The sequence below is a fragment of the Bubalus bubalis genome, chromosome 5 (genome assembly GCF_019923935.1).
Source record: "Bubalus bubalis isolate 160015118507 breed Murrah chromosome 5, NDDB_SH_1, whole genome shotgun sequence".
Lineage (NCBI taxonomy): Eukaryota > Metazoa > Chordata > Mammalia > Artiodactyla > Bovidae > Bubalus > Bubalus bubalis.
Genome location: NC_059161.1, coordinates 37,447,326 through 37,460,176, shown reverse-complemented (window position 1 = coordinate 37,460,176; position 12,851 = coordinate 37,447,326). Strand labels below are relative to the sequence as shown.

Here is a 12,851-nt window from a genome sequence, read left to right as displayed (position 1 = left end):
GGTCTACAGCCTGTGCTCTGCAACAAGAGAAGGCACTGTGAAGAGAAGCCTGTGCATGGTAACTAGAGAAAGTCCTTGTGCAGCAACAAAGACCCAGTACAGTCAAAAATAAACTAAAAAAGTAAATTAAAAGAATGGAGAGCAGGGAAACTCCTGGGAGCACAGCAAATGGTAGCTATTACTATCCTAAGCTGTATGTGTCTGTGTCAAAATGACCCGAGTTAACACTGATTATTTATTATGTGTTAACCACTACACCAAATCCCTTGCATGAATGATTTGATGAAATCTTCTCAACATCCCATGTCATATTATTATTATCCCCATAATGGAGAGGAAGTGCAGGCTTAGAGTTTGTACCCCCAGCTTCTAGTAGAGCCTCTTAGACATAGGAGGTAGTCAAGAACAACCAGATTGAGTAAATGCTTTGGTTACTATAAAGCAACTATAGTACTGCCAGCATTCTATCAGAATTGTTTATTATACCTATCGAGAGAGGAGGACACTGACCAATTTGCCCAAGGTCATTTAGCTTATAGATGGCAGAGCCAGAATTTGAATCCCAACAGTCTGGCTCCAGAGCCCACACCACTGAGGATTATGGCCTGACTAGGACTTCCCTGGTGGTCCAGTGGCTAAGACTCCATGCTCCCAATGCAGGGGACCCAGGTTCGATTCCTGGTCAGGGAACTAGATCCCACATGCCACAACTAAAGATCCCTCATGCTGCAACGAAGATCGAAGATGCCCTGCAACTTAACTAAGACCTGGCACAGCAAAATAAATAAATAAAAATAAATATTTTTTAAAAAGAGTATGGCCTAACCTAGTAATGAAGAATTCAATGCCGAGGATAAGGTCTGAGGGTGTGACAAGTGTCTGAAGCCTAAGCGGAAGGGCCCATAGGCAGGATCTGTATGCAGCTTCACTCTGGCTGGCAGGATGCCCACGGCTTTATAGTGGTACAGTTACCCAGGTAACAGGAGCAACATGTGTGAGAGACAACTGTGGGCCCCTGGTGCCCGTAACCCCCTTCCCTCAGGAATGGCTGAGTTGAATCCGGAATGAACAGGAAGGTTACTCTGGAGCCAAAGAGGGCTGGGTGAGGAGGAGGACACAGGAGCCTGGTCTCTGATGGGAGAACTTCTGGCCAACGAACAGAAGTCACCCTCTTCTCCCTGCTAAGCTTCTGGGTAAGTCACTGGGCTGGACATTGTCTGCTGGCTGGGTTCAATCCCACCCTGAAATCACTCCCAGAGGTCCTCAGAGGCAGAGAGATTTGGGAGGCTCTGCACCTTGACAGGTCGGCATGGAGGCCAGACCCTATATTCCACTGTCCTGTCCCCCACGCTAGGAGACTGGGACAGTTTAATGGCAGCATTGGTGGCAGCAGAAGCAGGAACAGTTTCCTGAACTTCAGCTGCAGTTAAGGGGACATGATCTTGAAACAAACCACCGCTTCCACTCCTCCAGCCCTTTCAACCTAGACCTAAAGTACCTTTCTGTTTAAAGTGCTCAGAGTGGTTCTATTTCCTATCCAAACCGTAATTAATATGGTTAGAACCAGAAGGTTCAAATAATAGACATTTCTAACAGACATCTCTAAGAACAGACATGAGACAGAAAGGTTTTTCAGAAAGCCCTTGTGTTTTACACTCAAGAGAACTTGCTTGCTTAGTAGCTCAGTCGTGTCTAACTCTGTGCAACCCCATGGACTGTAGCCCTCCAGGCTCCTCAGTCCATACGATTTCCCAGACAGGGATACTGGAGTGGGTTGCCATTTCTTCCTCCAGGGGTTCTTCCCAAACCAGGGATCGAACCCACGCCTCCTGTGTCTCCTGCGTTGCAGGCAGATTCCTTACTCACTGAGCCACCGGGGACATGCCACTCAAGAGAACAGTAAGTAATAATTAGATGTTACTCACTCTGGGTTCTGAATCCTTAAACTGGAACGGTTTCAGACTCCTGAGCACAGTGATCTGTGACAACCCCCCATATGCTGTCATGGAAGTAGTGTCTAAACCAGGTCTCTGTGATCAAGAATAATGGCCTCTCTTCCTTAAATTACCTGTCTTCATCTTTCTGTACATATATAAAATGTTATTTGTTTATGGCTGTGCTGGGTCTTCACTGCTGTTTGGGCCTTCCTCTAGCTGTGGCGAGCAGAGGCTACTCTCAAGCACTCTAGCTGCAGTGGCTTCTCACTGCAGTGGCTTCTCCTGTTGCTGAGCATGGGCTTCACTAACTGTGGCACGTGGCCTTAGTAGCTGTGGTGCTCGGGCTTAGCTGCTCTGTGGCACAGGGGAACTTCCCGGACCAGGGAATGAACCCGTGTCTCCTGCATTGGCAGGCAGATTCTTTACCCCTGAGCCACCAGGGAAGCCCAATTATCTGCCTTTGTCTTTTATACTTGAGAAGACTGACCACAGTGCCATCATCTTACAGCTTTACCTTTTTCACCAGGGGCACAGACAGGCCAAGTATACTTCCTGTTCTTTTACAGGGATGTACACAGTTAACAAGCATGCAAACATCTCAAAACACAATGAAAGACACAAAGGCTGAATGGTACCCAGGCCTGTTCATGTGCTTCGCAGCCTTGTGATGACCCCACACAGGAACTGCAGGACTTCACCATGATTACCTTAGCACCTTGGCTGTCTCTGTCCACTCTTTCTGAAGACTTTCCCATGTGTCAACTTCTACCCATTTTGAGTTCTTGGTGGCAAGTTCTGCCATGATAACTCGGTGATAGGCAGAGATGAGTCCTTTCTTCTTATATGCATCACCAACTGGAGAAATTATGCCTTTGATAACTTTATATTTTCCTGGGGTAAAGAATTAGACTTCACGTAAGGTATAACAGATTAGATTTTATGTACAGGAAATAGTATCATCAATATGGTTTCATAGTCAGAGATCCCCTCCTCCTTTTTTTTAAACAATGATACAGGTTTATTTATTTATTTTTAATTGTGGTAAAACAGACGTAACATAAAACTTGCCATTTAAACCATTTTAAGTGTACAATATTGTGACATGTTATACAACCATCACTACAATCCATCTCCAGGTATCTTTCAACTTCCCCAACTGAAATTTCGTACCCATCAAACAGACCACCCATTCGTCAGCAGTTTATTAATAAATTTTGACTGATATTGCCAAACTGTCTTATGTGTATGTTAGTTGATCAGTCATGCCCAAAACTGCCTTGTAAAAAGCCTTAATCCATTGAATATCCAAGAGCCCATTTCTTCTCAACACCTGATATTCGACATTATCAGGTTTTAAAAATTCTTGTCAAGGTGATGGGAAAAATATCACTCTATTATTTTAGTTCCCTGATTATTAGTAAGTTGGCACACTCATCCATCTATCAACACATAGCATGATTATTTCCATAACAAAACAAAATGAATCTGTGTATATGCAGGAGAGAAAAAGTTTTCTTTGACCTTCTTAGGGTCCCTGGCTGGGTGTAAACTGACAAAGAATAGATTGACAGGAGAAACGCATATGAATTAACTTAATGTAAGATTTATGTGACATGGGAACCTTAATAAGGAAATGAAGAGCCCAAGACACAGTTAAACCTAAGTATTCTTATGCTAGGTTTGATGAACAGTGAACAGTCATGGGGAAATATGATAGAGCAAAGAGTGCAGGAGATCAAACCAGTCAATCCTAAAGGAAATCAATCCTTAATATTCACTGGAAGGACTGATGATGAAGCTGAAGCTCCAATATTTTGGCCACCTGATGCAAAGAGCTGACTCATTGTAAAAGACCCTGATGCTGGAAAAGATTGAAGGCAGGAGGAGAAGGGGATGACAGAGGACGATATGGTTGGATGGCATCACCAACCCAATGGACATGAGTTTGAGCAAGCTCTAGGAGACAGTGAAGACCAGGGAAGCCTGGCGTGCTGTAGTCCATGGGGACACAAAGAGTCAGACAAGACTGAGCGACTGAACAACAACAGAGAGTACAAGGTAAGTGTAGGAGCTTGGGGGAATCCAACAAGGCCTGTCTGCTTGGCATTCCTTTGTCTTCATAGATAAGGATGTTCCACTTCTCTGAGTTTAGGGAGGGCATCTGTCGTGTGAATGTTTTACGATCTGCTTCATAGGCTTCCCTTGTGGCTCAGCTGGTAAAGAACCCGCTTACAATGCGGGAGACCTGTGTTTGATCCCTGGGTTGGGAAGATCCCTTGGAGAAGGCAAAGGCTACCCACTCCAGTATCCTGGCCTGGAAAATTCCATGGACTTTCACTTTCAGGGAAGAGGGGTGGAGGGAGGAGGGCAGAGTGACCTTCCTGCTTCTGCTGTTTCATCAAAATCCTCCAGCTTAAAATGTCCAACAGGCCAAGGTGCCACATTTTACGGCAGTGTATCCTGAACCCCATCATTGCTGCTGGTTACCGTTCCTACCTGTTCCATTCATGTAGTCCTTGGCCAGCTCAAACAGCCGGAGGTGCATGTTGGTGATAGGATTAAAGGACCCACAAGCAAGGAGAACTACTTCTGTCTTCTCTGAGTTCTCCATGCTGAGAATTTGAAGTTGTTGATCTAAATGGAAAACTCTGACACTTCTCTTATTGCCTACAAAGGAAAAAAAAGTAAGTTCAGTTCAAGGTCTTTTGATGTCCTTCCACATACTCATTTCAAGCAAATGGAGGGACTTTCCTGGCGGTCCAGTGGTTAAGACTCTGCACTTCAATGCAGCGTGCTCGGGTTCAATCTCTGGTTGGGGAGCCAAAATCCCACATGCTGCAGTTAAAAAGTAAGAAACAAACAAAAAACATCACTAACAAAAAACCCACAAACCAAAAATGTTTGGCTTCAGTGACTACGCTGGGTGAATTGCAAAAATGGCTCCATTTCCCCACCCTTCCTTTAAAATGTGAATTTATAGCTCTTTTCATAAAGGAATGGAATCTTCCACCCTCTGTGACTTGCTCTGGCCAATAACGTGGCACATGGGAAAACATGTCCATTCTGATCCTAGGCCTCTGAGGCATTGTGCACACCCATTCTCTTTTGGACTCCTGCCCTTCCATGAAGATAAGCCCAGGCCGGCACGCTGGAGGATGACAGAACCCGCAGGACAGAGACAGTGCTCCCGCTGACAGCCAATTGCCAGCTGCCTGGCCGAGGCTATCCTAGATCAGTCAAGCCGCAATCTGCCCAGAAGCACAAGCAGGTCAGGTGAGATCAGCTGAGCCTGGATCAGCTGGCCCACAAGGTGGGCCTAGACTTATGAGCAACACTGAAAGCTTAATGGCGCTGTGACTGCACTATGGTGGCCATGGTTAGCAGATACAGTGACACTATGCTGTGTGCCACTATGTCTAGTCATGTCTGACTCTTTGAGACCCTCTGGACTGTAGCCCATCAGGCTCCTCTGTCCATGGAATTCTCCAGGCAAGAAGACTGGAGTGGGTTGCCATTTCCTTCTCCAGGGGGTTTTCCCGACCCAGGGATGAAACCTGTGTCTCCTGCACTGTAGGTGGATTCTTTATCTGATAAGCCATTGGGGAAGCCCCACAATGACATTATTATCCACCAAATACAACTCCCCAACAACCCGTCCTTCAAAACTGTACTTTTCCTCTTAGTCAACAAGGTCATAGTATCACTTTCAACTGAATAACAGTTTACAATTGACAAACTCTTCTTGATATTGATTATTCCATTTGATCCTTCCAAAACCCTACTGAAGTAATGCATGCCAACTTATTTTAAAATTTTATTTAATTAGGAGGAATTTACCCAAATATGTCTTAAAAATAAACTCACACTTTCTGTTATTGCTTTTTTTTCGATTTTTATTTTATACTGGAGCATAGTTAACAAAGTTGCATTAGTTTCAGGCGTACGGTCAAGTGATTCAGTTATACATATACATGTATCTACTCTTTTACAAATTCTTTTCCTCTTTAGGTTATTACAGAGTATTGAGCAGAGGGACTTGGTGAACCTTTCCAACTCGTATCACTCATTTCTAATTACTTATTTCTTTTTAAAAAATATTTTTATTTATTTTTGGCTGCACTTTAGTGCTATGCACAGGGTTTCTCTAGTTGCAGCAAGTGGGGGCTACTCTCTAGTTGCAGCGTGAGGACTTCTCATTGTGGTGGCTTCTCTTGTTGCAGTGCATGGGCTCTGGAGCACCAACTGAGTTGCTCTGCAGCATGTGGGATCTTCCAAGAATAGGGACTGAACCTGGGTCCCCTGTATTGGCAGGCAGATTCTTTACCACTGGACCACCAGGGAAGTACCAGTTCTAATTACTTCTTTAAGAAACACTCTATTAACTATCAATAAATAAAATACCTTCACTACTGTGAAGTTTAAAATATTCTTACATATCAAATTATGTTTCAAAATAATAATTCTGAGCACTTAAAAAGATAATTCCAATGATGCCTAAATGCTCAAAGCGCTTTGGGAACTTTTGGGGAATCACCTGTAGAACTCGAAGTATTTTTATGATTAATGTAGAAATACAATGAATGACCACAAACAAACCAACATTTATAGGATACTTCTCAACTTATAAACTAATTTCATGCACATTATCATTTAATTTTCACCAAAAAGAAAAAGAATGGCCAAGGACATTTACTTTATTCCAAATAATAACCTATGGCTACATATTTAGTTTTTTCAGTTAATCGTCTATCATTAGTCATTTAGGTTTATCTAATTCTCCACTATTACAAACATCTCAAAGAAGAAATAATGAGTTGAAAATGAATTGGAAATTAAGGCTATAAAACCCCTCATTGTGTGCTCCTAAGTCTTGCCAACATTCAAAGACCTGCATAAGGACCATTTATTTATAGCCCAATAGTGTTCAGACCAAATTGCTAGGTTGACCAACTTACTTTTGCTCTGATTTTTTGCTCTCATTGGACAGAATTACTGAGTGGCGACCCAGGGCTAGAATTTAGGTATCCTGACTCCTAGGTTCTCCAGCACCAAAGAGAAAATTGGGAGGTAAATTGGGGCTGTGTAGATTGGAAATGAGCCCTCCTAACTGAGAAGCTGAGAAATGGCAACTTCAGTTCCATAGATAATAAGAAACTCTGAAGGTTTCTGAGCAATGGCATGACAACAGGGTTCTAGAAAAACAAGGTGACGGTGTTACATGGTTGTATGACAGATTTTATTTTCTTGGGGTTCAAAATCACTGCAGATAGTGATTGCAGCCATGAAATTAAAAGACACTTGCTCTTTGGAAGGAAAGCTATGATAAACCTAAGCAGCGTATTAAAAAGCAGAAACATCACTTTGCCAATGAAGGTCCGTAGAGTCAAAGCTATGGTTTTTCCAGCAGCCATGTATGGATGTGAGAGTTGGACCATTAAGAAGGCTGAGCACCGAAGAATTGATGTTTTTGAACTGTCGTGTTGGAGAAGACTCTTGAGAGACCCTTGGACAGCAAGGAGATCAAACCAGTCAATCTTAAAGGACATCAGTCCTGAATATTCATTGGAAGAACTGATGCTGAAGCTGAGGCTCCAGTACTTTGGCCACCTGATGCAAAGAACTGACTCACTGGAAAAGACTCTGATGCTGCGAAAGATAGAAGGCAGGAGAAGGGGGTGACAGAGGATGAGATGGTTGGATGGCATCACCAATTCAAGGCACATGAATCTGTGCAAATTTCAGGAGACAGTGAAGGACAGGGCAGCCTGGAGTGCTGCAGTCCATGGGGTTGCAAAGAGTCAGATACAACTTAGTGACTGAACAGCAGCCAATGGTTGTATGATCCTGACCTGACCACTTAACTTTGTGTCCTCATCTGTAAAATAGAGATAATGGCATGATGTGGCAAAACACTGATCATATTGCCTGGTACAGTGTCAAAATAAATGGTAGCTGTTATTTGTGAGGAAGTGATAATACTGATGTCAGTGATGCTATCAGATTAACTAGAAGGGGCAAAGCAAGATAGGAAGTCCAGTTAAAAGTAATGAGAACTTCAGTTTAAGTACAGTCGGTGGGAATGGAAATTAGGAAACATGTATTCAATAAATACTTGAGGTCTACTCCAAACAGTGGCCAGAATCACAGGGACACTGCTAGCTGTGAAGAGGAAATAAAGGGGAGAAGGGTCAATAATGCTCCACACAACATTAAAAAAGAGTTCATGGGTTAGAATGATTTAAATGTACCTTTCAATTATCATCCCAAGGATGACACCAGAATTCACTTGGGGCTTATTGCCCCTGCCCACTCGTTACCTGCCCCACCCCATACCCATGCAAACAAAGCACCTATGCTCTTATGGGGTGGTCTGGGGAGAGTTGGACTGTGAAGAAGGCTGAGCACCAAAGAATTGATGCTTTTGAACTGTGGTATTGGACAAGACTCTTGAGAGTCCCTTGGACTGCAAGGAGATCCAACCAGTCCATTCTAAAGGAGATCAGCCCTGGGATTTCTTTGGAAGGAATGATGCTAAAGCTGAAACTCCAGTATTTTGGCCACCTCATGCGAAGAGTTGACTCACTGGAAAAGACTCTGATGCTGGGAGGGATTGGAGGCAGGAGGAGAAGGGGACGACAGAGGATGAGATGGCTGGATGGCATCACTGACTCAATGGATATGAGTCTCAGTGAACTCCGGGAGTTGGTGATGGACAGGGAGGCCTGGCGTGCTGCGATTCATGGGGTCGCAAAGAGTTAGACACGACTGAGCGACTGATCTGATCTGATCTGGGCCCACAGGGAAATTAGGGTGTCTGGCCAGCTACTGAGCATGCTCTCAAGGACCCTGGTGGAGGCTCTGGGTTCAGCTGGAGTCCAGCCTTGGTTCTGGTCTCCACCACCTCAAGTTTCAGGTACCACTCTCTAGGGAGACTGAGCAGGTCCCGGAGGGAGGGAGTTGCTCACTGTTCAGAGAAGGAAGGATGGAAGAGCCTGAAGCGCTCCCCCTGCCCTTGGGGATGGGCTCAGGTTTCCAGGTCCTCCCCAGGGGAAGGGCTGAGAAAGGAAAGCTGATCTCTCAGCCTAAAGGAAGCTTTCCCTCTTTTCACATTGGTGACCCGTCTCAAATATCCAGCTCAGTGTTACTAATTCACTGTTAACACAGCCAGCTTTAGACTTCAGACCCTTAAAGCCATAGAAGAATCAAGTTACAGGGAGCTCCTATCATAGCCTAGAGTGGCTTTAAAAGGACTAGGACCTGTCCCTCTCCCTGGAGAGAACTTTCTTCACATCCCCCAGGGTTCGCAGGGCTGGTGTGTAGGGATGGAGGCCCTGGCAGGTGGAGAAGAGGTCTGGAAGCTCTAACAGGACTGTTCCGGATCCTCCGTGCCCTGTTCCCAGTGCTCAGGGACCCGGTCACCATGATTCACTTCTGTCTGGCTCACTCAGCCTATCGCTTGCACTGTTGGCTGCCAAGATCTCACCAGCTCAGGCTGTAAGTGTCCCTCCCCAGCCCACTGTGGCAAAAAGGTCATTTCTTCCTGGGGCTGTCTTGAGGCTTAAGGGCTTCCCTGGTGGCTCAGATGGTAAAAAATGGGGTTGCAAAGAGTCGGATACCACTGAGCGACTAACATGCTTGGAGGTCTAAGGAAAATTACTTTCAATTTTAAAATTATTACTAAGTTTTAAAAACACTGATGTGTAAACGTTAATGAAACATTTTGCAAACATTAAGTCAGCTTTTAAAACATAAACTTAAAAAAAAAACTGGTTTTCTTGTCACACTTCAGAATGCTCAGTACAATTAAATCTATGTTGCCCGACTGCTAATGGGATTGACTTGGCAACCCTTCAGATTTACAGGTCTAAAGGTACACTAGTTAGTTAGCATGTTAGTTAGCTCAGTCAAGCCCGACCATGCCACCCCATGGACTGGAGCCTGCCAGGCTCCTCTGTCCATGGAATTCTCCAGGCAAGAATACTGGAGTGGGTTGCCATTTCCTTCTCCAGGAGATCTTCCCGACCCAGGGATTGAACCTGGGTCTCCTGCACTGCAGGCATATTCTTTACCAACTGAGCTACAAGGGAAGCCAAAGGGACACTAATGCTTTTATAATAGTAACCTTAAACCTGAGACTCTATTTTAGCTCTGTGTGCCACTGCTTCAAATAGTTTGGGGGTGAGGGGGGCTTCCCTGGCATTCCAGGGGTTAAGACTCCAAGCTTCAAATCTCATATGTCAAAAAATAAAACAAAATAATAAATAAATAGTCTGGGGGTATATTTTCAAATTGCTTATTGTTTTGAGTATCTTCACTGGGGATAAACCTTTGTCTTTGGAGGGGAGATCTGATTCCTACAAGTGCCCTAAAGTCATTCAGTGCTAAATCCAATTAATAAAATAAAAAAGAAGGTGAATAACAGTTTACAGTGAAGAAAGAGGACTACTAGTTAAGGTGGAAGATTTTCTTATATGAATGGAAGCTATGTACATGTAATTTCAAAAGAATTTTTAAAATGTTTGAGCAGTAACCGCAGACCTCATTTCGTTGTGTAAATTGTGGTGGGCAGTTAACTCACTCAATGTGAGTTACCCAGTGTGAACTGCAGGGAGGGCTAACAGCATAAGGGTGTGGTTGGGACTCTCAGTTCAGTTCAGTCACTCAGTTATGTCCAGCACATTGCGACCCCATGGACTGCAGCACGCCAGGCTTCCCTGTCCATCACCAACTCTTGGAGCTTGCTCAAACTCATGTCTATCAAGTCAGTGATGCCATCCAACCATCTCATCCTCTGTCACCCTCTTCTCCTCCTGCCTTCAAACTTTCCCAGCATCAGGGTCTTTTCCAATAAGTCAGTTCTTCACATCAGGTGGCCAAAGAACTGGATCAGTTCTTCCAATGAATATTCAAGACTTACTTCCTTTAGGACTGACTGGTTTGATCTCCTTGCTGTCCAAGGGACTCTCAAAAGTGTTCTCCAACACCACAGTTCAAAAACATCAATTTTTTGGCGCTCAGCTTTCTTTATAAATAAAGTCCAACTCTCACATCCATACATGACTACTGGAAAAACCATAGCTTTGACTAGATGGACCTTTGTTGGCAAAATAATGTCTCTGCTTTTTAATATGCTGTCTAGGTTGGTCATAGCTTTTCTTCCAAGGAGCAAGTGTCTTTTAATTTCATGGCTGCAGTCACCATTTGCAGTGATTTTGGAGCCCCCCCAAAATAAAGTCTGTCACTGTTTCCATTGTTTTCCCATCTATTTGCCATGAAGTGATAGGACTGGATGCCACGATCTTAGTTTTTTGACTGTTGAGTTGTAAGCCAGCCTCTTCCTCTCCTCTTTCACTTTCAACAAGAGGCTCTTCAGTTTCTCTTCACTTTCTGCCATAAGGGTGGTGTCATCTACATATCTAAGGTTATTGATATTTCTTCAGGCAATCTTGATTCCAGCTTATGCTTCATCCAGCCTGGCATTTTGCATGATGTACTCTACATAGAAGTTAAATAAGCAGGATGACAATATATAGCCTTGATGTACCCCTTTCCCAATTTGGAACCAGTTCATTGTTCCATATCTGGTTCTAACTGTTGCTTTTTGACCTGCACACAGATTTCTCAGGAGGCAGGTAAGGCGGTCTGGTATTCCCATCTCCTAAAGAATTTTCCACAGTTTGTTGTGATCCATACAGTCAAAGGTTTTGATGTAATCAATAAAGCAGAAGCAGATGTTTTTCTGGAACTCTCCTGCTTTTTCTATGATCCAACAGATCTTGGCAATTTGATCTCCTGTTCCTCTGCCTTTTCTAAATCCAGCTTGAACATCTGGATGTTCTCTGTTCATGTACTGTTGAAGCCTCCCTTGGAGAATTTTGAGCATTGCTTTGCTAGCATGTGAGAAGAGTGCAATCATGTGGTCATTTGAAAATTCTTTGGCATTACCTTTCTTTGGGATTGGAATGAAAACTGACCTTTTCCGGTTCTGTGGCCACTGCTGAGTTTTCAAATTTGCTGGCATACTGAGTGCAGCACTTTCACAGCATCATCTTTTAGGATTTAAAACAGCTCTGCTGGAATTTGATCACCTCTACTAGCTTTGTTTGTAGTGATGCTTCCTAAGCCCTACTTGACTTCACATTCCAGGATGTCTGGCTCCAGGTGAGTGATCACACCATCATGGGTATCTAGGTTATTGAGATCTTTTTTGTATAGTTCTTCTATGTATTCTGGCCACCTCTTCTTAATATCTTCTGCTTCTTTCAGGTCCACACTCTTTCTGTTTTTTATTGTGCCCATCTTTGCATGAAATGTTCCCTTGATATCTCTAATTTTCTTAATACAGATCTCCAGTCTTTCTCATTCTATTGTTTTCCTCTATTTCTTTGCACTGTTCACTTAGGAAGGCTTTCTTATCTCTCCTTGTTATTCTTTGGAACTCTTCATTCATATGGGTATATGTTTCCTTTTCTCTTCCGCCTTTTGCTTCTCTTCTTTTCTCAGCTTTTCATAAAGCCTCCTCAGACAACCATTTTGCCTTTTTGCGTTTTTCTTGGGGATGGTCTTGATCACTGCCTTCTATACCATGTCATGAACCTCTGTCCATAGTTCTTCAGGTACTCTGTCTCTTAGATCTAATCCTTTGAATCTATTTGTCCCTTCCACTGTATAATCGTAAGGGATTTGATTTAGGTTATACCTGAATGGTCCAGTGGTTTTCCCTACTTTCTTCAATTTATGTCTGAATTTTGCAATAAGGAGCTCATGATCTGAGCCACAGTCAGCTCCTGGTCTTGTTTTTGTTGACTGTATAGAGCTTCTCCATCTTTGGCTGCAAAGAATATAATAAATCTGATTTTGGTATTGACCATATCGTGATGCCCACGTGTAGAATTGTCTCTTGTGTTGTCGGAA

The 12,851-nt window shown here is 43.6% G+C and overlaps 1 protein-coding gene and 1 non-coding gene across 3 annotated transcripts in view; one reads left to right on the top strand and one right to left on the bottom strand.

The window, feature by feature from the left end:
* Nucleotides 1-12,851, bottom strand: part of NMNAT1 (nicotinamide nucleotide adenylyltransferase 1) — a 29,708-nt gene that overhangs the window by 3,557 nt on the left and 13,300 nt on the right. For both annotated transcript variants that reach the window (XM_006076704.4, XM_006076705.4), the window contains exons 3-4: nucleotides 4,434-4,604; nucleotides 2,645-2,828 (exon numbers count right to left, since the gene is read on the bottom strand). In XM_006076704.4, the coding sequence (XP_006076766.2) occupies nucleotides 2,645-2,828; nucleotides 4,434-4,548 (299 nt within the window). In that variant the 5' untranslated portion in view covers nucleotides 4,549-4,604. The remainder of the gene's footprint in view (nucleotides 1-2,644; nucleotides 2,829-4,433; nucleotides 4,605-12,851) is intronic.
* Nucleotides 618-690, top strand: TRNAW-CCA. Its single transcript has one exon. It is a non-coding gene; the product is annotated as a tRNA-Trp (tRNA).